This window comes from Elgaria multicarinata, chromosome 9, assembly GCF_023053635.1.
Source record: "Elgaria multicarinata webbii isolate HBS135686 ecotype San Diego chromosome 9, rElgMul1.1.pri, whole genome shotgun sequence".
Lineage (NCBI taxonomy): Eukaryota > Metazoa > Chordata > Lepidosauria > Squamata > Anguidae > Elgaria > Elgaria multicarinata.
The window spans coordinates 32,431,519-32,454,383 of NC_086179.1; the positions used below are offsets into that span (position 1 = coordinate 32,431,519).

General features: G+C 48.7%; 2 protein-coding genes across 3 annotated transcripts in view; one reads left to right on the forward strand and one right to left on the reverse strand.

Moving 5' to 3' along the window:
- Positions 1–605: 605 nt before the first annotated feature.
- Positions 606–22,865, forward strand: part of LOC134403359 (apolipoprotein L2-like) — a 52,133-nt gene continuing 29,873 nt past the window's right edge. The window contains exon 1 of one of the 2 annotated variants that reach the window (XM_063133456.1): positions 606–658. The gene's annotated coding sequence lies outside the window, so the exon portion shown is untranslated. The remainder of the gene's footprint in view (positions 659–22,865) is intronic. The other variant, XM_063133457.1, reaches the window with a different exon arrangement.
- LOC134403993 (parvalbumin, muscle-like) lies at positions 14,146–20,029 on the reverse strand. Its single transcript, XM_063134543.1, has 4 exons — positions 19,969–20,029; positions 18,570–18,702; positions 17,166–17,275; positions 14,146–14,174 (listed from the first exon to the last, which is right to left on the reverse strand). Exons 1-4 carry the CDS (start codon positions 20,027–20,029, stop codon positions 14,146–14,148), a joined length of 333 nt encoding a protein of 110 aa, XP_062990613.1.

The window sequence follows — 22,865 nt, forward strand, 5'->3', positions numbered from 1 at the left end:
CAGCGGTTGTAGGGTGGGTAAGAAACCACCCCAGCCACACGCCCTGTCGAGTTTGGACAACATGGTAACGCATTGCATCAGGGGCAATTATGCAAATGATGGTCGTGCACTCAGCACATACGGTGGAAGACGCCACAGTGGCTCCTCTCCGGTCCCTGACCATCCGAACTCAACCATTGCCAATTGCACTATAAAGGCATCATCTGGAAACTCCCCCAGGGAATGTCAAGGTTGAGTAAGGATTTGAATCTGTATCTCCCCAGTCCTAGTCTAACACTTTAATCAGTACACCACATTCGCTCTGTTTATGGGTAGTTACATTAACTGGTCTTAGAAAGGCATCCTATAATTGCCCCCATGAGCACTTCCTCTTTTATTATAGGGCCAGTATTGCAGTGCATTGCTCTCAGAAGAGGAGGAAGCTGGTTTTGGCAGGGAAGTTGTCTCTTTCAAACATATTACCCTCCCTATGCGCCCCATCCCAATATCTGAAAAGCTGATGTTATGAAGTCATTGGTTTGTTTGCTGATTGCCCAGCTCAAAGTCTCTTTACGAGCCTAGTTTCATTTTCTACTTATTAACTAGGAACTCACCTCCAGCTACTCCTCGACAGTCCTGTGCTTCAGTTTAGTGGAAGTCATCCAGGCAAGTCAGAAAGGTAAGCCAGAGAAGATTGTATTGGTCCTTTTGAACTTGCCAAGACAATATCCAGCAAACAGATGTGGACTTTGGGCTCGATATTGTAAAATGGAAAGCAGGACAGGACAGAAAAGGGCAACCAAACTTATCGGGGTTGAGAGGGGGGGAAATCAGAGGCTGAGGACTTTGGGTATTATAAATGCAGGGGCTGGTTTGCTTGTTTTTTAAACGTTTTTATTTATCATATTTAGCAAAAAAAGGCAACTTGCAATGCAACCATATGCATTTTACTCAGACATACCTCTCTCTGACCCTGTTCAGACGACACTCTAAGCCACTGTGGTTATGCATAGTTTAAACACGCTCACTAACCATTTGCTGCAAAAGGGTTAACAGCCTAATCATGGCTTAGCATGTTGTCTGAACAGGCCTTCTGTATTAAATGGGGCTTATTCATTAGTAAGTGCCTGCAGGGGGTGGGGTGGGTGACAACAATGTGATAGAGGTATATAAGAGTTTGAACACTATGGAAAGTGCTTTTCTTTGTTGCTGTCAATCAAGTCATTGCAAGAACAAAAAAGGAAAGGTTCAATAGAACTGACAATGTATAAGTTTTATTAACTCCAATCCTGTAAGAAAACTGTAAGGACCCCATTGTAAAAACTGTGGAGTGATACCTTTAGATGAGTGTATGTATGTATGTGTATATATATATATATATATATATATATATATATATATATATATATATATTGATTGTATGAATTGTACATGGTTTGTGCAATGATAATCTATCCATTAGTGTATCCTCAATGAATTCCCCTATGAGAAGTCCATCCTTTCCCCCTTTAAAAAATTATTGAACTGTTTTATTCTTACATAATGCTAAAACTCTCACATAAAATTGATTTGGGATAGACTTTTTCCCCTCCCTCCCCTGTCTGTTACTGTGATTTTTGATTGTAAGCCATATGGCAGATTGTCTTGTTTTGTTTTATTCTCTACAACGCCATGAAAATTGATGGCGCTTTATAAATAAATATTAATAATAATAACTGACGAAAGGTAAAATACCTTGTTCACACAATACATCATTATATTTATTTATTACTTATTCATTACGTTTATATACCGCCCCATAGCTGAAGTTCTTTGGGTGGTTTACAAAAGTTCTGGGCAGTTTACAAAAGTTAGCTTTGTAAATAAGCCCACAAAAGTGACTAGCCTGCAAAATAAATAAATAAATAAAAATTGCTAGGCTGCTGGGGCTGGAAGAAGATGGAAGGAGAGCTCTGTACCATCTTGCTTTATTTCTATGCTGGGTGCAGAGGAGGGAGCTTCCCTCTTCTGGCAGCCTGGTTTGTTTCCAAGGTGGGTGCAGAGGAGGGCTGGGTGGCTGGGTGGGGGACACTTTCCATCTTCCACCAGCCCTGTTCACTCACCTGCATGGAATTCCATATAGTCACCTGCACTCAGTTCCTGGTCTCCTGTAGCCCCCAGGCTACTACTTAAATACAAGGCTGATTCGTGGAATTCATTTGTAGCAATTCATTAGTCACTGCCCTTGTTCTGATCCAGCATATAAATATATATTTGTTAAAATTATGTTCTCCTTGCGGCCTTAAGCATTATTCAGGGTGTTAATTGTCCATCATTCCACAAATATTTAACAAGTTTAACTACAGAAGACAATAACCACAGGGCTACTCCCAGTCTTATGCTGAAAGGAGCTGTAGAGAGAGAGATTTTCAGGAGGCTTGCTAAGCCAACTGAAGGTGGAATTTGATGTGATACTTGACACGAGGCTGCTGGCAAAAATAGCAGCCCTGCGTCCTATCATCTCCCTGTAACATTTAAGCAAATGTACATATGTTTGCTCCCATTTTCTTTCCATCTACACTTGCAGCAGTGCATGTTGTGGAGCTAGGGCAGGGAAACAATGTGGTAAGCCTGCTTAAATATTACAGGGAGAGACTTCCATGCACGACTTCCATTTTCAACAGTAGCCCCATGTCAAGCATCACATCTTGTTCCTCCTGCTCTCAATACAAGAAGCCAATACCTCAACCATACATCACTATTAGGGGTGTGCACGGACCCCCCGCTCCGCTTCACTTGCAGATCCGCCATTTTTCGGAGCGGGCCGCTCCGCCCCGCCCCCGCTCCGCCCACTTCCGCTCCGCTCCGCTCGGAGCTCCGGATCCGGATCGGAGCTCCGTTTTCCCCCCCCCATAGGGTTGCATTGAAAGCTAAAAAAGTAAACAACTTTTTTTCGGTTGAAGTTAGAAACCTCATGTTTGGCACCATGACACCTCATGGGCGTATACACACACACGCCAAGTTTCAAGGCAATCCCATCATCCCCTGATTTTTGGCGAATTTTTGAAAATCGGGCACCCCATTCACACCCCTTGGGATAGCTCCGTCAATTTGCATGTTAGAAACCTCAAACTCGGCACCAGGGCAGCTTATCCATGTGTCCACATGGACGCCCAGACTCAAGGCAGTCCCATCATCCCCTGATTTTTGGCGCGGCTCTAACCTCTAACGCACCACCTATAACCCTAATTCACACCCCTTTAGATAGCTCCGTCAATTTGCACGTTAGAAACTTCAAACTTGGCACCATGATAGCTTATCCATGTGTCCACAGGGACGCCCACACTCAAGGCAATCCCATCATCCCCTGATTTTTGGCGCGGCTTAACTCACCCCAAATTGTCCCATTCTACAACTACGTCAATTTGCATGTTAGAGACCTCAAACGCGGCACCATGATAGCTTATCCACGTGTCCACATGGACGCCAAGTTTCAAGGCAATCCCATCATCCCCTGATTTTTGGGGAATTTTTGAAAATTGGGCACCCCATTCACACCCCTTGGGATAGCTCCGTCAATTTGCATGTTAGAAACCTCAAACTCGGCACCAGGACAGCTTATTCATGTGTCCACAGGGACGCCCACACTCAAGGCAATCCCATCATCCCCTGATTTTTGGCGCGGCTTAAACTTTTTAACTCACCCCAAATCAAGTCCCATTCTACAACTACGTCAATTTGCACGTTAGAAACCTATCCTTTGGTCCCATGACAGCTTACCCATGTGTCCCCATGGACACCAAGTTTCAAGGCAATCCCATCATCCCCTGATGTTAGGGGAAGTTTTGAAAATCGGGCACTCCAGTATGTCAGGGATTTAAAGTTGCAATGCAGACAGCTCAATGGGGCCAGTTCAACTTGATAAAGTCTAAGTGAGCGCAGGAAGGACTTCTCCCCTGAGTCAAAGCAAGACACATACACCATCCCTGCAAGGCGGGAAGGGGAGAAGGGAGGGAAAGCAGGCAGGCAGGCAGGCAGGCAACATGCATTGTAGTGCCGCAAGGATGACTTGATCACTAACGCATAGCAAACCAACCTGTAAGCGGGCGCAAGGAGCAAGTGAGGCAAAGATGGCTGGTTGTTTCTTTCTAAGCCAGCAGTTACGCATTGAGGGGCACAGAGGAGGACGACTGGGAGCAAGCGTGCCGGAGGGTGCTGGGCACGAACCGCAAAGCCCATCTCCCAGGCACCAGGCGGGCAGAGCAGGCGAGGAGTCAGTCCTGGCAGATGCCCCACCACAGCAGCACCCCGGGGGAGGCGGGCAGACAGGCAGGCAGGCATGGGTTGGTGGGCCCAGAAAAGCTGGTACCTTGCACAAGTAAGCCATAGATCTGCGGGGGAGTCAGTCCCAGCAGATCCAGCTACCTCACAAGGACGGCTCCCAGGCAGGCGCCTCCACTGTAGTGGCTGTGCTCAACTCGGCGGGCGCACTACAAGACGAGTTGAAGTGAGAGCTCACTTCTCAGGAAACGTAGTGGCTGTGCTACGGGCGATCGGTCGACTGCTGGAGCTTAGCTTTTTCTCTGAGGGGAAGTCCATGAGTTGAAGTGACAGCTTGCTTCTCAAAGAGAGGGTTACAGCGGAAGAGGGGTGGGACGAGACCGGGGAGAGAAGCTGGACCAGCTTCTGCTACTAATCCTCACCCACATCCTGGAGGACCACAGCATCCCACACAAAGTGGCTGTGGTGAAGTCAATGGCTGTCATGAGTCGAAGTGAAAGCTCACTTCTCAGGAGGAAACTTAAACTGTCCTTATGCAGACAGTGGTTGGGGAGAGAGGCACGGCCAGCTGCGCCTCGACCGTAGGGGCTGTGCTCAAGTGGTGAAGTCAATGGCTGTCATGAGTCGAAGTGAAAGCTCATTTCTCAGGAGGAAACTGAAACTGTCCTTATGCAGACAGTGGTTGGGGAGAGAGGCACGACCAGCTGCGCCTCAACCGTAGGGGCTGTGCTCAAGTGTCTGAACTTGAAGTTGAAGCGAGAGCTCACTTCTCAGAGATACCTTTAATTGCGAGACTGGGGAGAGACGCTCGACCAGCTGCTGCAACTAATCCTCCTCACCCACATCCTGGAGGACCAGAGCATCCACCGGAGTGGCTGTGCTCAACTCGGCGCACTACAAAACGAGAAGTGGCTGTGGTGAAGTCAATGGCTGTCATGAGTCGAAGTGAGAGCTCACTTCTCAGGAAACTTAAACTGTCCCTATGCACTAAGTGGCTGTGCTATGGGAGTTCGGTGGACTGTTGGAGTACCAGCCGCAATTGGGGAAGTACATGAGTTGAAGTGACAGCTTGCTTCTCAAAAAATCACCAGACTGGATCACGAATAGTGCATCTGATCCCTGAGCTCTCCAAAGGGCGACCCGTGGACTGCTGGAGTTAACCTCCCTCAATTGGGGAGTGACGGGCAGGCGGGCATGGGCAGGCAGGCAGGCAGGCAGGCAGGCAGGCTTGGGCCGGTGGGCACAAAGGAGCTGGTACCTTGCACAGGTATGCCATAGATCTCTGGGGGAGTGAGTCCCAGCAGATCCAGCTACCTCACAAGGACGGCTCCCGGGCAGGCGGGCATGGGCAGGCAGACAGGCAGGCGGGCAGGCGGGCAGGCAGGCAGGCAGGCAGGCATGGGCCGGTGGGCCCAAAGGAGCTGGTACCTTGCACAGGTATGCCATAGATCTCTGGGGGAGTGAGTCCCAGCAGATCCAGCTACCTCACAAGGACGGCTCCCGGGCAGGCGGGCATGGGCAGGCAGGCAGGCAGGCATGGGCCGGTGGGCACAAAGGAGCTGGTACCTTGCACAGGTATGCCATAGATCTCTGGGGGAGTGAGTCCCAGCAGATCCAGCTACCTCACAAGGACGGCTCCCAGGCAGGCGGGCATGGGCAGGCAGGCAGGCAGGCAGGCAGGCACAAAGGAGCTGGTACCTTGCACAGGTATGCCATAGATCTCTGGGGGACTGAGTCCCAGCAGATCCAGCTACCTCACAAGGACGGCTCCCGGGCAGGCGGGCATGGGCAGGCAGGCAGGCAGGAGCCGGTACCTTGCACAGGTATGCCATAGATCTCTGGGGGACTGAGTACCAGCAGATCCAGCTACCTCACAAGGACGGCTCCCGGGCAGGCGGGCAGGCGGGCAGGCAGGCAGGCGGGCGGGCAAAAAGGAGCTACTAGTTATTGAAGCAGTTACTTTGAGTATGGAAGATTTGTGTGCATGCTTGGAGGATTAACGTTGCTTCTGAGCCCTCCAAAGGGCGACCCTTGGACTGCTGGCCTTTACCTCCCTCAATTGGGGAAGTGAATGATGAGTTTAAGTGAAAGCTTGCTTCTCAAAGAGGGGTTACAGCAGAAGGGGAAGAGGAAGAGGGGTTGGATGAGACTGAGGAGAGAGAGAGAAGAGAGCATCCACTGTAGTGGCTTTGCTAGTGGCTGTGCTACGGGCGATCGGTGGACTGCTGGAGTACCTCCCGCACATAGGGGAAGTCCATGAGTTGAAGTGAAAGGTTGCTTCTCAAAATCAGCACACAGATCAAGTACTCCATTTGATCCCCGAGCTATCCAAAGGGCGACCCGTGGACTGCTGGAGTTTTCCTCCGGTTCCCAGTGGCTGGGATGGGTCTCGGCTTCTCAAAGCCATGGCACTGCTGCATATGCAGTGCAGCTTCTCGTAAGAGAGCTGTCCCATGGACAAACGGTGCATTACTGGAGCTTAGCTTTTTCTCAAAGGGGAAGTCAATGAGTTGAAGTGAAAGGTTGCTTCGGAAGTCTATGGCTTTCATGAGTTTCATTGACAGCTTGTTTCTCAAAGAGGGCGTTACAGCGGAAGAGGGGTGGGACGAGACCGGGGAGAGAAGCTGGACCAGCTTCCGCGACTAATCCTCACCCACATCCTGGAGGACCACAGCATCCACAGTAGTGGCTGTGGTGAAGTCAATGGCTGTCATGAGTCGAAGTGAGAGCTCACTTCTCAGGAAACTTCAACTGTCCGTATGCACTAAGTGGCTGTGCTACGGGAGATCGGTGGACTGCTGGAGTACCTCCCTCAATTGGGGAAGTCCATGAGTTGAAGTGAAAAGTTGCCTCTCAAAATCAGCAGACTAGTCGAGTAGTCCACTTGATCCCTGAGCTTTCCAAAGGGCGACCCGTGGACTGCTGGAGTTTAACCTCCCTCACCCTCAATTGGGGAAGTGAATGAGTTTCAGTGAAAGGTTGCTTCTCAAAATCAGCACACTGATCGAGTCACCCAGATCCTGGAGGACCACAGCCTCTACGTAGTGGCTGTGCTGAAGTCAATGACTTCCATGAGTTCAAGTGAAAGGTTGCTTCTCAAAGGCGAGGACTCGCCTGTTTCATTTTCGCAGCGAGACAGGCAGCTGCAGTAACACTCACAACCACACACACAATGACAGCTTTTGCACAGAGGCTCATGAGTTCAAGTGACAGCTTGCTTCTCAAAACTGTACTTCTGGATCAGGAAGTACGTCTTCCACTCCCAGCCAAGGGCACTCCAAAGGGCGACCCGTGGACTGCTGGAGAGAGGCAGCCTGGCTAGTGGTGGTGGTGCCAGGCATTGCCTTGCCCCCTGCTTGCACCTCACCTAAACACGTGCAGTCAATCATGGAGTCTTTTGGAACTGGGTGGAAAACTATCCGGATGAGTTGACTAAGCTGTACCGGACGCCACAGAAATGAAATGAACTCAAGTGCGGTGCTTTGCCCTCACAGTCAGTCACACACACGCACGGTGACAAACTCTGCCTAGTGCCTACAGAGACGAATGTAATGATTCAGAGTTGATGTTGTGAACTGTAACACAGCCACTAAATAATAATAAGAAGAAGAAGAAGAAGAAGAAGAAGAAGAAGAAGAAGAAGAAGAAGAAGAAAAATATAATAAAAATAATAATAAAAAGAAAAAACCAGCCTGCCTGAACTGTAGTGTGCCTGCCAACCAAAGGAGGGGTGGAATTAAAGGGAGCCTGCCTGTCACTCCCACGAGGGCTTGAGGGTGGGGTATCCCAGCAGGGGTAGATTGCCCTTCAGAAAGACCAGCTGCTCCACCAAGTCCGGCTCCAAGCGAGAGCGGTGAGGGGTCACTATGTCGCCCGCCATAGAGAACACCCTCTCGCTTGGAACACTGGTGGGTGGGCAGCTGAGTCGATCCATGGCCACCCGCGACAGGTCCGGCCAAATCTGAAAACGGGATGACCAGTAGGCCAGGGGGTCCATGGAGGAGTCCTCGATGGGCTCTGACAGGTAACGCTGCACGGTGGTTGCAGCGTCATCCTGGCTGGTGGCTGGGAAGGGTCTCTGCCCAAACACGGTGTGCAGAGCCTCTTCCCAATACCCCTCGCCTGTGCTGCTGCTGGGAGGGATGCACGTGAGGCTGCTGCTGGTGCTGCTGCGGGGAGGGGTGGCCTGCTCCTCTGCCTCACTCTGCCCCACCCTCTTGGCCCATGCCACCCGCACTTCGCCAACCAGCGTTTCCACCCAGTGCTGTCTGCTATTTGGCCCACAAAGCCCATCCTTCACACGAGGGTCGCACATGGCTGCCAACATGTGGACCCTGTCAGTTTGGATGGGTTCCAGCCTCCGCGTCACGCCGTCCCTCAGCCTAGTCACTGCTTCGCGGACCTCGGGCTCGAAGCGCCTGCCGGTGACGGGATCCCTGTACTCCAGAAAGTCGCCCATCTGTTTCTGGAGATGCCTGCATACAGGGATCACCTGGCTGAGGAGGGCAGAGCTTTTGCTCAGGGTCTCGGTGGCGTTCAGGAACGGCTTGAGGACCGCCACCAGCTGGGACATGGCGTCCCACTGCTGCTTGCCCATGTGGTGGACGCCCATGTCCCTGACCCTGAACAAGTCGTGGATGGCACGCTGTTGCTCCACCATCCGCTCCAGCATCAGGTAGGTGGAGTTCCAGCGTGTCACCACATCCTGCACTAGCCTGTGCTGCGGGAGATTCAACTCCTCCTGCTTCTCCCGCAGCAAGCGACTGCCCTTGACGCTGTGGTGGAAATGGCCTGCCACCTTTCTGCAGCTCTCCAGGAGGTTACGGATCCCGGACAGGGGACCGAGGTTGGGCTTGCTGCTGCCCATCCCAAGGCCATCCCTCACCACCAGGTTCAAGACATGCGCGATGCAGCGGACGCCCTCGAATCCGCCGTCGTGCACCGCCTTCACCATGTTGGCTCCCCCGTCCGTGACCATGTAACCGCGGGTGACCTTCTGCCCAGCTAGCCACCCATCCACCATGCGGTTCATGGCCTCCGTAATCTCCGCTGCCGTGTGGGACTGGTCCATCACTTGCGTGTGGAGGAGGGCCCAGCAGTAGCTCTCCTTGCCAGTCCCTGTAGTGCTGGATCCTTCCTGCCCCACGGCTGCCCACCAGTGTGCCGTCAGGGACAGGTAAGCGTGCACTCCGCCCTCGCTGGACCAAATGTCCGAGGTGAAGTGCACCATCCGTGCCTCTGCCTGGCACAGACGACCCAGCACTAACTCCCTGCAGGAACGGTACAGGGAAGGCACCACCCGCCTGCTCAGGGTGGTGCGACATGGCAGCTTATAGTATGGCACCACAAGCGCCATCAGCCTCTTGAAGCCTGCGTTGTCGACGAGGCTGAATGGCTGGTCGTCCAACACCACCATCTCACCGATTGATGTGGTGATCTGGGAGGGCGTTGGAAAACGCCATCTTGTGGTTCCATACTTCCCCCACCCCATTTCCGGCAGGGTTGCCTGCCTAACCCTTGTGGGGATGGGAGATGGAGAGCTGAGACTGGAAGTGCCAGCAGCAGCAGCAGCAGCAGCAGCAGCCACCTTCGGCTTTCCCCTGGAACCAGTCGCCTTGCCCGCCTCTTTCCCCAGCAAGACCGACTGGTGCTGCCTCTTAAGATGCATCTTCATGCTGCTGGTTCCATAATGCCCTGTCGATGAATCCCTGCTTAGGCTGAGTTTGCAGTGGCGACAGACAGCAAAGCGGGGATCCGCTCCCAACTCAAAGTGGTCCCACACGATGCTTGTCTTTCATTTCCGTGGTGACACCACCAATTGCCCGCCTGAGCTCTCTGGTGTTGCCACAGAAACAGGAGTGTGGGATGAGACTGGGGAGAGAGCCTCGGCCTGCTGCTGCTCCTCCTCAGCCCCCACATCCTAGAGGCCCACCGCCTCCTCCTCCTCCCCCCCCTCCACTGTGCTGAGGACCTCGTCTAGGTCCATCAGCGGGCTCGTGGGCTGAAAGGAGAATGAAGGAGTTGGGGATACTCCTCCTCCTCTAATGGCACTGCTGCCACGTGCCTCTTGCAAACGGGCACTTTTCCCATTCCCACCCTCAAAAAGAGAACGCCGGGCACAAGTTGCAGAAGAGAGTGGCTCTGCCTGCTGCTTCTCCTGCTTCTGTTTTGGAGCAGTCAGCCAAGGAGTTGCCCGTTTGATTTTCACAGGAGGAGAGGCAGCCTGCTTACTGCTGCCAGCCTGAGCCTTGCTGCTTTCAGCACGCCTGCTTCCTCTTTTCATGATGACTAATAAAATATTAATACTACTAATACTATATATAAGGTACTACTAAGAATATGTATAAGAAGAATATAATATGTTTAAATGTAGGGAAATGGGACAAGAATAATAAAATATACTACTACTAATATGTATGAGAATATACTAATATATATATATACTACTAAGAATATCTAAAAGAATATAATAATATGTTTAAGAATATTACTAATAAATGTAGGGAAATGGGACAAGAAATGGGACAACCACTACTATAAGAAGAACAAAATATGAATACTACTAATAATATGTATGAGAATATATACTAATAGACTACTAAGACTATGTAAAAGAATATAATAACAATATGTTTAAGAATAGGGAAATGGTGTGCGTATGCTTTCCCCAAAATGCTCAATCTGTGGCTGCCTGTTGAACTTGACAAAAGCAGCCCACTCCGTCCAAGTTACACAGAGAAGAAAAAGAGAATCAAATTTTTTTGGTATATTTTGGTATATAGAAGATAGAAGGAAACACAATCAGGATTTAAGAGAGGGGAGGGGGGGAAAGAACCAACCACTACTATAAGAAGAACAAAATATGAATACTACTAATAATATGTATGAGAATGTATACTAATAGACTACTAAGACTATGTAAAAGAATATAATAATAATATGTTTAAGAATAGGGAAATGGTGTGTGTATGCTTTCCCCAAAATGCTCAATCTGTGGCTGCCTGTTGAACTTGACAAAAGCAGCCCACTCCGTCCAAGTTACACAGAGAAGAAAAAGAGAATCAAATTTTTTTGGTATATTTTGGTATATAGAAGATAGAAGGAAACACAATCAGGATTTAAGAGAGGGGAGGGGGGAAAGAACCAACCACTACTATAAGAAGAACAAAATATGAATACTACTAATAATATGTATGAGAATGTATACTAATAGACTACTAAGACTATGTAAAAGAATATAATAATAATATGTTTAAGAATAGGGAAATGGTGTGTGTATGCTTTCCCCAAAATGCTCAATCTGTGGCTGCCTGTTGAACTTGACAAAAGCAGCCCACTCCGTCCAAGTTACACAGAGAAGAAAAAGAGAATCAAATTTTTTTGGTATATTTTAGTATATAGAAGATAGAAGGAAACACAATCAGGATTTAAGAGAGGGGAGGGGGGAAAAGAACCAACCACTACTATAAGAAGAACAAAATATGAATACTACTAATAATATGTATGAGAATGTATACTAATAGACTACTAAGACTATGTAAAAGAATATAATAATAATATGTTTAAGAATAGGGAAATGGTGTGTGTATGCTTTCCCCAAAATGCTCAATCTGTGGCTGCCTGTTGAACTTGACAAAAGCAGCCCACTCCGTCCAAGTTACACAGAGAAGAAAAAGAGAATCAAATTTTTTGGTATATTTTGGTATATAGAAGATAGAAGGAAACACAATCAGGATTTAAGAGAGGGGAGGGGGGGAAAGAACCAACCACTACTATAAGAAGAACAAAATATGAATACTACTAATAATATGTATGAGAATGTATACTAATAGACTACTAAGACTATGTAAAAGAATATAATAATAATATGTTTAAGAATAGGGAAATGGTGTGTGTATGCTTTCCCCAAAATGCTCAATCTGTGGCTGCACAAAAGCAGCCCACTCCGTCCAAGTTACACAGAGAAGAAAAAGAGAATCAAATTTTTTTGGTATATTTTGGTATATAGAAGATAGAAGGAAACACAATCAGGATTTAAGAGAGGGGAGGGGGGAAAAGAACCAACCACTACTATAAGAAGAACAAAATATGAATACTACTAATATAATATGTATGAGAATATATACTAATAGACTATGTAAAAGAATATAATAAAATATGTTTAAGAATATAAATGTAGGGAAATGGGACAAAAAGTGTGTGTATGCTTTCAAAAGAAAGCTTTCACAAAAGCAGAACAGTCAGGCTTTAATACAGGGAAGGGGGGGGCAACCAACCCAACCAACCCAAACACACACTCCAAAATTCAAAAATAAAGTTTGTATTAAATCAAAGTAAGGGGAAAACACAGGGCAAACTAAGCTATAAGTCAGAAAGAAGCAAACAAACACACACACGCGCCAAACTAAACCTATCCTAATCTATCTCCAAAGTCCAAAGCGGGAGCACTAACTAAGTAAGTGTTCCCTCCACGAACGCCAACCCACAAAGAGACACAAAACAGAAAGTTCTCAGGGTGGGTCTGCCTTAGTCCCCCCTCCAACGCTGGGATTGGAGGAGGATGCTTTCTGAGGAGATCAATTCTCATCAGGATTGGGAGTTGAATGTGCCTGTCATCGCTTCCAAATAAATAAATAAATAAATAAATAAAAACCCAAACCCCGATTTTTAACAAAATATTGCACGTGAACCACAGCACGCAGAAAGTTGAGAGTAGTCTCAAAATGACCCCCATCCACGACTCTCTGTGCACAAGAATTTTCAGAACGATAGCTTAAACCCCCCCCCCAGTTATCCCCGATTCTTTTCCGCAATGCAATCCTATGGGCGAAAAGCCGAAACGCCGTTTGAGCCGCGCGGTTGACCCGATTTTCAAAAAAAAATAGCACGCGACACGGACAACGCAGAGAGGTGAGAGTGGTCTCAAAATGACCCCCATCCACGACTCTCTGAGCACAAGAATTTCCAGAACGATAGCTTCAAAAACAACCTAGTTATGCGCGATTATTTGCCGCAATGCAATCCTATGGCGAAATGTTTTCAAGATGGCGACCGGAGCGCTCCGCCTGAACTCGGAGCTCCGAAAAATGGTCGCTTCTCTTCGCCTTGCTTCTAGGGGTCCACGGTCCGCTCCTACTCCGCCTCTGGGTAAGGCGGAGCAGGCCAATCCGCTACTGCTTCTACGCTCCTAATCGGAGCGGAGCACATCCCTAGTTGATGGTATCAAAAGCTGCTGAGCGTTGTAGGAGAATCAACAGGGTTGCACTCCCCCAATCTATTCCCTGGCATAAATGAATTCTTATCTGTGTTTGGTCCAAGTCTTAAACCATTTGTGCTCTAATCATCAACAGAGTTGTTTCTTTGCCCTCAGCTCCTCAAAAAACCAAGGAGCTGACACAGTTTTATGACTAGATTCAGGACATTTGCGAGGGATTGGTTCAATAGCTCAGGTCATCTCTTCATTCCTAGTGGTAATCAGGAACTTGGCAGGACTGCCAGCTAAACCTGCAGGAAAATCCCCCAGAGACCTCAGAAAACCATCCGGATTCATTGGCCTCAGGGGGAGGACCATCAAATTTGGTCCCCCACCCCTGCAGAGGTTACAGGTGGCTTGAAGGTCAAAGCTGATCAGATCATGATCTGTCTGTGGCAAAGGAGTCACCACAGGATTCCCACCCCTCAGATCATTTTCGCATGTGAAAGCATGAAGAGTGGATCCCAGATTGACGTGACCTTTATTATTTCAAAAGCATCTTTCAGCACAGTTTCAGAGGTACAGGGCTGCAGAGAACAGTGTTGGGGTATAAAACAACACAGATCAACAGGAGAAGAACCAAAGAGGTCAGCAAAAAACATCTGGAATGAGGTGGTGAAGGGTGAATGGAGGGTTCAGATTGGTTAGATCCTTTACAATTCAGCCATCATGGTCAGAAAATCTGGAAAAGACACAGAGGTGTGGAGGAAAGTCAGTGTGATGATCATTATACACCACGTTAGGGCTGTGATAACTGGGGACATCCACATTGCTTATGGCTTATGAGACCAGTGCGGTTCTGGATGCAAGTTCTCAACTCATTGGTTCTGAATTTTTTCTTGATTTACAGTTGCAAACTACAGTAGCCATAAATAGCTATTCATGACAATTGTGGGTTCTGGGGGCAAGGAGAGGGTTGAGGGGAGTGAGCAGGGAGGAGGAGAGGGAGGAAGAGAGGGTTGAGGGGGTGAGTGGGGAGGAGGAGAGGGAGGAGGAGAGGGTTGAGAGGGTGAGCGGGGAGGAGGAGAGGGTTGAAGGAGTGAGCGGGGAGGAGGAGAGGGAGGAGGAGAGGGTTGAGGGGGGTGAGTGGGGAGGAGGAGAGGGAGGAAGAGAGGGTTGAGGGGGTGAGCGGGGAGGAGGAGAGGGTTGAGGGGGTGAGCGGGGAGGAGGAGAGGGTTGAAGGAGTGAGCGGGGAGGAGGAGAAGGAGGAGGAGAGGGTTGAGGGGGTGAGCGGGGAAGGAGAGGGTTGAAGGAGTGAGTGGGGAGGAGGAGAGGGAGGACGAGAGGGTTGAGGGGGTGAGCGGGGAGGAGGAGAGGGTTGAAGGAGTGAGCAGGGAGGAGGAGAGGTAGGAGGAGAAGGTTGAGGGCATGAGTGGGGAAGGAGAGGGTTGAAGGAGTGAGTGGGGAGGAGGAGAGGGAGGACGAGAGGGTTGAGGGGGTGAGCGGGGAAGAGGAGAGGGTTGAAGGAGTGAGCGGGGAGGAGGAGAGGGAGGAGGAGAAGGTTGAGGGGTGAGTGGGGAGGAGGAGAGGGTGGAGGAGAGGGTTGAGGGGGTGAGCGGGGAAGGAGAGGGTTGAAGGAGTGACTGGGGAGGAGGAGAGGGAGGAGGAGAGGGTTGAGGGGGTGAGTGGGGAGGAGGAGAGGGTTGAAGGAGTGAGTGGGGAGGAGGAGAGGGAGGAGGAGAGGGTTGAGGGGGTGAGCGGGGAGGAGGGGAGGGAGGAGGAGAGGGTTGAAGGAGTGAGCAGGGAGTCCAGTGGACTCCTAGTCAGCCTTGCACCAGGCTTTTCTTGGGCACCAGCCAAGCAGCAGTTTGGCTGGCACCTCGGAATCCACGATGTCCCAGATCCTTTAGGTGGTTGCTTTGGAACTCAGTACAAAGTGGGTCAGCCCAGGCCCAAATTGCATCAAGTTGAGTTGGGGCCAATTTGGTGCTCCCGAATCAGCCCAGGTGGATTGGAGGGTGGCCCTATTTTTTACTCTGTCAAGACTCAGAGGTTGATATTATGAGGAAAGAACCCTATTTATGTTGCTGAGGTCACTGGCAGAATGTTGCATTTTATTATGGAGCATCAAGCTACAATAAGCACCAAAACCATCTTTGCCACCTTTGTCTTGGTCCTTTCCAGACGATTGTTTTGGTGCACAGTGTAGGTACAGCAGACACCCATTAAACCACCCTAAGTGTCCCACCCTGCAATGCTGCTGGTAACGTAGAAGGTATGCTCACTGCACTGTCTAGGCATCCTCCCCCCCCCCCGCTCTCAAAACATTTGATCAGTGCCAATGCATAAGGTCATGAAACCCAGACACTGAAACCTGGCATGCACAGCAAGGGGTGTCCAGCTTGGGGTTATTTTCTTTCTAAAATGCATCCATTAATTTTAATCTTTTTAAAATGTACCCATGTGGTTGAAACATGCAGTATCAACTTTAGCCACTAGGTTTTTTGTTTTTTTAAAAAAAGACATAATAGCACAGCAGCATAATTGATGTTTTCACAGCAACCATGAACATTTTCAGAAAATTAACAAATTTACACCACCTCTTTGGACTACTACATAATGAATATTTTCAGCTGTTGGGGGCATGTGATATTGCATGCTGTTGCAGCTGACTGAAATATTGCTTCTATAAGGTTTAACCAAAATCTGGTAGAACAGTTTGGTATTAAGCACCATGAATTGGGTATTTTTCTGAAAAAGTGCTTGGATGATGGACTGCTGCTACATTATAATACAAATCTCTAGGTTGTGGCTTGGCAACTCTGGCCACTATGAGAAATGAAACAAGTTGTGCTTGTAAATTGGGCCAGGCATCTGTGAAATGTCTGGAAGCCATTTTTTCTCCCAGGACAACCCCCCGTTGATTTTGTTTGGAAATGCCACCTAGGTGAATCTCCATCCTTGTCATATTGGATTGTGTCCCCCCCCCCAATGCTTTGAAAGGATGCTAAATGACTACCTGACGTGTGTCTCTCTGACCTTCTCTACTTGAGTGATTTATTACAACTCATGACTGGCCACTAACAGAAGTTTATGGGTCCTTTACATGATGTCGACAACCTCCAGGACATCTCCCATGCTTTTTCCCTGGTAGTCTCGCTTTTAAAAAAGTGGAGTTATTGCAGTATTTAAAATAATCACAAATAATTGTGGACTTCCCCAGCATATAAAGTTGGCAAAGTGCTATAATTCTGCCACTAGATGGCAGTATCTCAGTTAACTTAATAGAATTACTGAGAGGGAAAGTTTTCAATTAAAAATAAAGTGGTCCTCATCTAAAGGATGTACCAAGAGCAAGGAAAGGTGAAGTCCTTAACAAACAGGAGAAGTTCTGCTATAAAAGGAGGGTACTGTCCCGTTAAACTGCATTGAACCCGTGCAAGCCATGCGTTGGCTGCTCTTCCTGCTCTCTCCTTCCATATAACTGGAGATTTTTTTACCGAAATGGAGCACTTAGTTTGCCAAGAGATGACCAGCCTGTCATTGGGTTCATGATTGTTCTGACTAGGGCAAGCAATGTTTGGGTCCCTTTCGGATGTTGTGCTCCTGGGACAGTGGGAGAGGCAGGAAGTCAGTGAGAGGGCAGGGATTATCCCAAGGTCAAGCCGTGGGGCTGGTGAAGTGGAAGAAAAATTGGGTGCCCCGTTTGATCCCTCCAGAGCAGGGCACGTACCTTCAATGCCTATTTTGCCATCTCCATCTTTATCCCCAGCGGCCATCATTGCCTTGGTTTCAGCAGCAGTCAGGATTCTGCCCTCTGGGGAAAAGTTCCTTAGAAGAGAGCTATGAACAAGAAAAAGGGGCAGGGGAAGAAAAGGGGAAGCTGACACTGAAGATCTTACAATGCTCCATTTTTAAAATGTGTGTATCCCATGTATAGATCGCTTTTCCTCCAAATGGTGATTCAAAGTGGTTCACAACAGAGAATTAAATCACCATCAAACATAATGCTGCTTAGTTTAAAAAGATACACTTTCTGACACCACAGACACATAAGGCTGTGTACACAATAGCCCAATAGTCCAGGCTCGTCACGACCGAGTCCCTGTACATCCAAATGATGCACTGGGACTCCCGGGGTCGGTGGTGGTGGTGGACGGGTGCAAGTTTTCCCAGGGGTAAAGAAAACCTGGGAAAACTGGATTCTTCCCATGGCCTTGGAAAGGTGTGGGTGGACATCCCACTTGGTTCCACGCTTACTCATGAGTAAGCACAGCACCAGAAATAGGCACGGAGTTGCATCGTGTGGCTCCGTGCCCATCAGGGGAGAGGGTGGCAGCAGTTTTGTCACCCCTGGGATGACAGGGAGGGGGGTTTGGGGGCAGTTTCGGGTTTGTTTGTTTATTAAACTCACATTTTCGCTGGAGCAGGGCCTCACTCTTGTGCAATCGGCCGCGCTCTGGGGAAAAAAGGCACTTGTGACGTCCCTGCTTCCTCCTGGGACATCGCCACCACGTGTTTACGCTGGGAGAGGCTCTCACATTCAGGATATCGCAACACGACAGTTTTCCTTCCAGAATGCCGGGAGGTGCAGAATTGGTCTTATTTGTTCATGGGGTATTTTATCATAGATTAGTAGAGTTGGAAGGGGCCTATAAGGCCATTGAGTCCAAATCACTCCAGGTTACGTTGGAAAATGGCTCGAGATATTAAAAAATACATACTCTTTGTGGGGGTATTTTACTAAGTCCTACGTAGCCCAGCTGTCTCACTATGAAGATTTGCAAGAGAGGGTGTTTGGCGGGTGCCATTACCCACAGAAGCCTATTTGCCACAGGCATGAAAGGGCTTTCTCCTGTATTGCTCCCAAGCTATGGAATGTGCTCCCTCAAGAATTTTGACCGGCCCCCACTCTCTTGGCCTTTGGAAAGGGTGAAGTGATGCATCATTTTGAGTTTAGTTTTCAAGATGTGAAGTTGAAGTATTACTGTGTGCCGTCCCCCCCATTTTAATGTTGTTGTTTGTATTGTTTTACATATTTAGTGTTTTAAATTGTTGTACATCACCTTAATGCCCTCCAGAAAACAAAAGTGGTATAGAAATGTTAAAAATCAATCAATCGTAGATCTTTGCTTACATTATTTCTTCCTCTTCAAGAACTCCACTTTGATCTCTGTCCAGGAAGTCATAGATTTTCTTCAGTTCTTCAGGAGTCTTCTTTTTCATCCCCACCATCACAAAGAATTTCTGATGGTTAAAGGAGCCTGGAGCTGTAGTAGGGGAAGAATTGAACAGGGTACCTCTGTTTACACTGGTTACTAACAAGGCACGTTAGCAACCTTCTCCCTCTATGAATGGTGCAGGGTTCATTTACTTTGTAATGCAGGAACTCTGGACTGATTGAGACATGTGCTTCATGTCTCTTCTATATAAGGCTTGGAGGGGTGGGAACCTGGTCCCCACTTGCCCCTGCCCACCATTGGTGCTTCACATCAAAGACATGGCAGGTCCAGATGCTGGAGCTGGGAGTGTGTGCAGAAGGCGATGAGTCCCCTGAGCCTCTGGTTAACCCCACCCTGCCCACAGTCCCCAGCTGGTGGCCAGGAAAATTAAAGAGGGGAGCTTTCAGGAGACATTCAGATCATGGGTTCCCCTAAACCTGCTCTTGCATCCTCAGTTCAATAAAGCCCATTAATTTCTTAAGACAAATTTCTGCATCCCAGAAAGCACAAAGAATAAAATAAATAACAGTAATGACAATAATGCAAGATAGGGACAAGGAAGGCAAATCCTCAGGAAGATGGGGAAGTTAAGAAACTATTGCTGGGAATGGGGAAGGGAGCTTACTCTGAGGAAGGAAGTATTGCTACCTGCCAGCAGGAATGCCCAAGCTCAATGCTCCTTATGCTACTCTGTAAAATGTGAAACTTCCTGTGGTGCAGAGTTCCTCACAGTGGATCCCTGGATCCCAGCTGTTCTAGGAGTGTTTCAAGGGAGCATAGTGGAGGACAGCATGTGTGGACGTTCCCCTGGCCCAGTATTCTTTGGGCTCCCAACCTCTTTTTCTGACATCTTTGTGGTCCTTTCTCATTGTTCAGACTGACTTTTAAGAAATTACTCCCCCCCCCCCAGCTCTATCCCTCTCTCTATCCCATTGCGAAGACTCTGCTGCATCTCACCTGCAAAGGTGTCCAATGCACTCTCAGGGCTGCTTCAAAGAAATGTGAAACTTTCCAGCTAATTGGGGCTCAGAGTTCACCACTGCAGATCCCTGGATCTCAATGCCCCCAAATTCACCATTCTAGGGGTGTTTCAAAGGAGCGTAGCAGAGGACAATCTGTGGACTTACCCCTTTGGACTCAGCCTTCTTTGGGCTTCCAGCCTCCCCACCCCCCAACCTGATCCCTCCTTTTCCTGAAATCTCTGTGGTCCTTTCTCCTTGTTCAGACCAACCTTTAAGAAATGACCCCCCCTCCTGCAGCTCCCAGCTCTATCCCCTCCCTCCCTCACTGCACAAAGGCTCAGCTGCATCTCACCTGAAAAGGCCTCCACTGCCTTCTTGATATCGGCAGCGTTGAACAGGTCGGTCATAGCCATCCTTGAAACTGTGGGAAAGGAGAGAAGGAGAGGCGAAATTCAAATAAGACTTAGGGAGAAGACAGGGAGAGGGGAAAGAGCTCTTCTCCTCATCCTTTCTGCTCATACGACCAATGCTGAAGAGCCAGGTGAGATTGGCACATCAGGAAAGGGAATCTGGGACCATGCCAGCCTCAAGCAAGAGCAGCAGAAAGGGCCATGAGGCGCCGGGCATGTGTTTATGTGGGTATTGTTCCATTGTCTGCATCCGCTGCACTCTGTGTGGTGGCTTCAAATGTATTTCTGGCCTTAGGCGTGGGTGGCAATCGAAGCCACTGCATGGACTGTGGTGGCAACTGAGCAAGTTAAGTGGGGGAGGGGGGCTTACCTCTGCCGCCCACCGCAGAGGCAGGTAAGTGGCAAAACTTGGGCAAAATGGCATCCAAATATCGATCAGGAGCTCTGGATCTCGCTCCGGATCCAGTTCCGGAGTGGCTCAGGGAGGGTCTGGATCGACCCAAACCAGTTTGGGCCCAATCTGGAAGGTCTGGATCAGGATCCAAACCGGTTCGGGGTGGGGGGCATGACATCCCTACTTGTTACAGAAATGGAGCTCTTAGTTTGCAAAGAGATGACCAGCATGTCACTGAGTTCATGGTTGTTCTGACCGGGGTAAGCAATGTTTGGGTCTCTTTTGGAAGTTGTGCTCCTGGGACAGTGGGAGAGGCAGGAAGTCAGTGAGAGGGCAGGGATCATCTCAAGGTCAAGCCATGGGACTAGTGCAGGGGAAGAAAAATTAGGTGTGTGGGGTGGGAGAAGGGAACGACTCCCAAAGGAAGAGGAGGATAGGACTTCTTTTGGAGCACTTCTCAATCAATCCTCTTCGTGTACTTGATCCCACCCAGACATCCTCCAAACAGCTGGGTGGGGTCCAGCACCATGAGCAGTGTTCCCATATGTCTTCCTTGCCATCTATCCTCACAACAAATCTGTGGGGAAGGTTACTCTGGGGAAGGAAGCATTGCTAAAAAGCAGAGGGGGAGGGAAAGAGCCCTTCTCCTTATCCTTTGGGCTCATATGATCAAGGTTGCCTGGCAGGATTGGCACACCTGCAGAGGGACTGGAGCCGTGCCAGCTGCAAGCAGGAGCAGCAGAAAGGGCTGCGAGGCGCCGGGCGCAAGTGCGTGTCTCTGTGTGCTGCTCCGCCAGGCGAGCACCAGCAAGCTTGCAAAGTGATGACTGGTGCAGCACAACGGTTCATGGTGGTTTTGACTGGGGCAAGCGATGTTTGGATCTCTTGGGGGAGATGCTGCTCTCGGGATGGTGGGAAAGAGGGGGAAGCAGGAAGTCAGCGAGAGGGCGGGGGGGGGTCATCCCAAGGCTGGGCCTGTGCGCTGGTGTGTTGGGAAGAGGACGACTCTCAAAGGAAGAGGAGGACAGGACAAGCCTCTTTGTGTACTTGATCCCACCCAGGCCAGCCCTCCTCCATGCAGCTGGGTGGAATCCAGCACCCTGAGCAGTGTCCCCATATGTCTCCCTTGCCATCTATCCTCACAACAAATCTGTGGGGAAGGTGACCCACAGAGTTAATAGCAGGCTCAAGGTCACCCAGTGGGGGCATTCGAGGTCCCTCTGGTCAAAGTCCCACACTCTAATATCAGTAGATCTCATTTACTACACTGTGCACCAAAACAATCACCTGGAAAGGACCAAAACATTTATATTTAACTGAAGTAGAGAACCTATCCCAAATGTTGTTATAAAAATACATCCCTTCTATGAGTTGCTCAAGAGAGGTAATATTAGCATCAAAAGAAAAGGAAAAAGGACAAAAGCAAACAAGTTTCTTATATGAACATGTGACAGAAATAAAATAAAGCTGGAAGCTTAGATTCCAGTAGGTCACTAGTAAATATGCCATTGCTGCTTTCAATAAAGAGGTGCATTCAAACAACCAGTACTATCAGAATAACACATTTTATTTCACTGGAATTAAAATATACTTACCCAGATATGCTGCTTCCAGTAGTAGAATAAATTCTAGGATTACTTGCAGAACAGGCAACTCAAATATACTCTAGATGCTGTGAGAAACAAACTAGAAGAATTTTTGCTTATAAAGCCTATGCCCTTAATGGGTTGAGCAGGGTAGTTCACGGATCCACCTTTATGCTCCAGGGCTCAAAGCTGTCATGTGATAGCTGAATCTTGCTTCAACACTATTGATGTGGGAGTATCCAAAGTGATCCCTGATACAGTAGCCACAACCAATAGGTTATGCAGGCTCTGCAGGCTCTTGAAGGCCGTGTGATTTTCCATAGGTCTGGTGGAGTATACGTCTGGAGTACCTGGGGAGATTTGAAGCCCCGGAAGGTCCCCAAGACTATCCTGCTTCTGTCGTCACCTTTTGTTGATGAAAATTAGACCAAGATGAGACTTGGGGACACCAGAGGGTGGGGAATCTGTGCCTGTACACAAAATCGATCTTTTGGAAGGCAGATTGGGGAACAAAGGAACACAGAAGCAAGCATTTTTATAAAAAGAAGGGACCAAAGGTTAAGACATGGTGAGGAAATAAAAAAATGAAAATAGTGAGATGTTAATGAGTATGTAGCCACTTGTCAAGTGTTTATGAGCATCATCAACAACTTACATTGTTCGATCACAGTGCATGGTACTTTATAAAGTAGAGTACCAATCCCTGCAAGGAATTTACAGTCGGCACCTCACCTTTCTTGAGTTATAGAACTCAAGGCAGTGTACTTGGGAATCCCAATTGGTTTGCCATTAAGGTACTGACCAGAGTTATAGAACTTTGCCATTGAAGTGCTGACCACAGCCACATAGCTTTAACAAA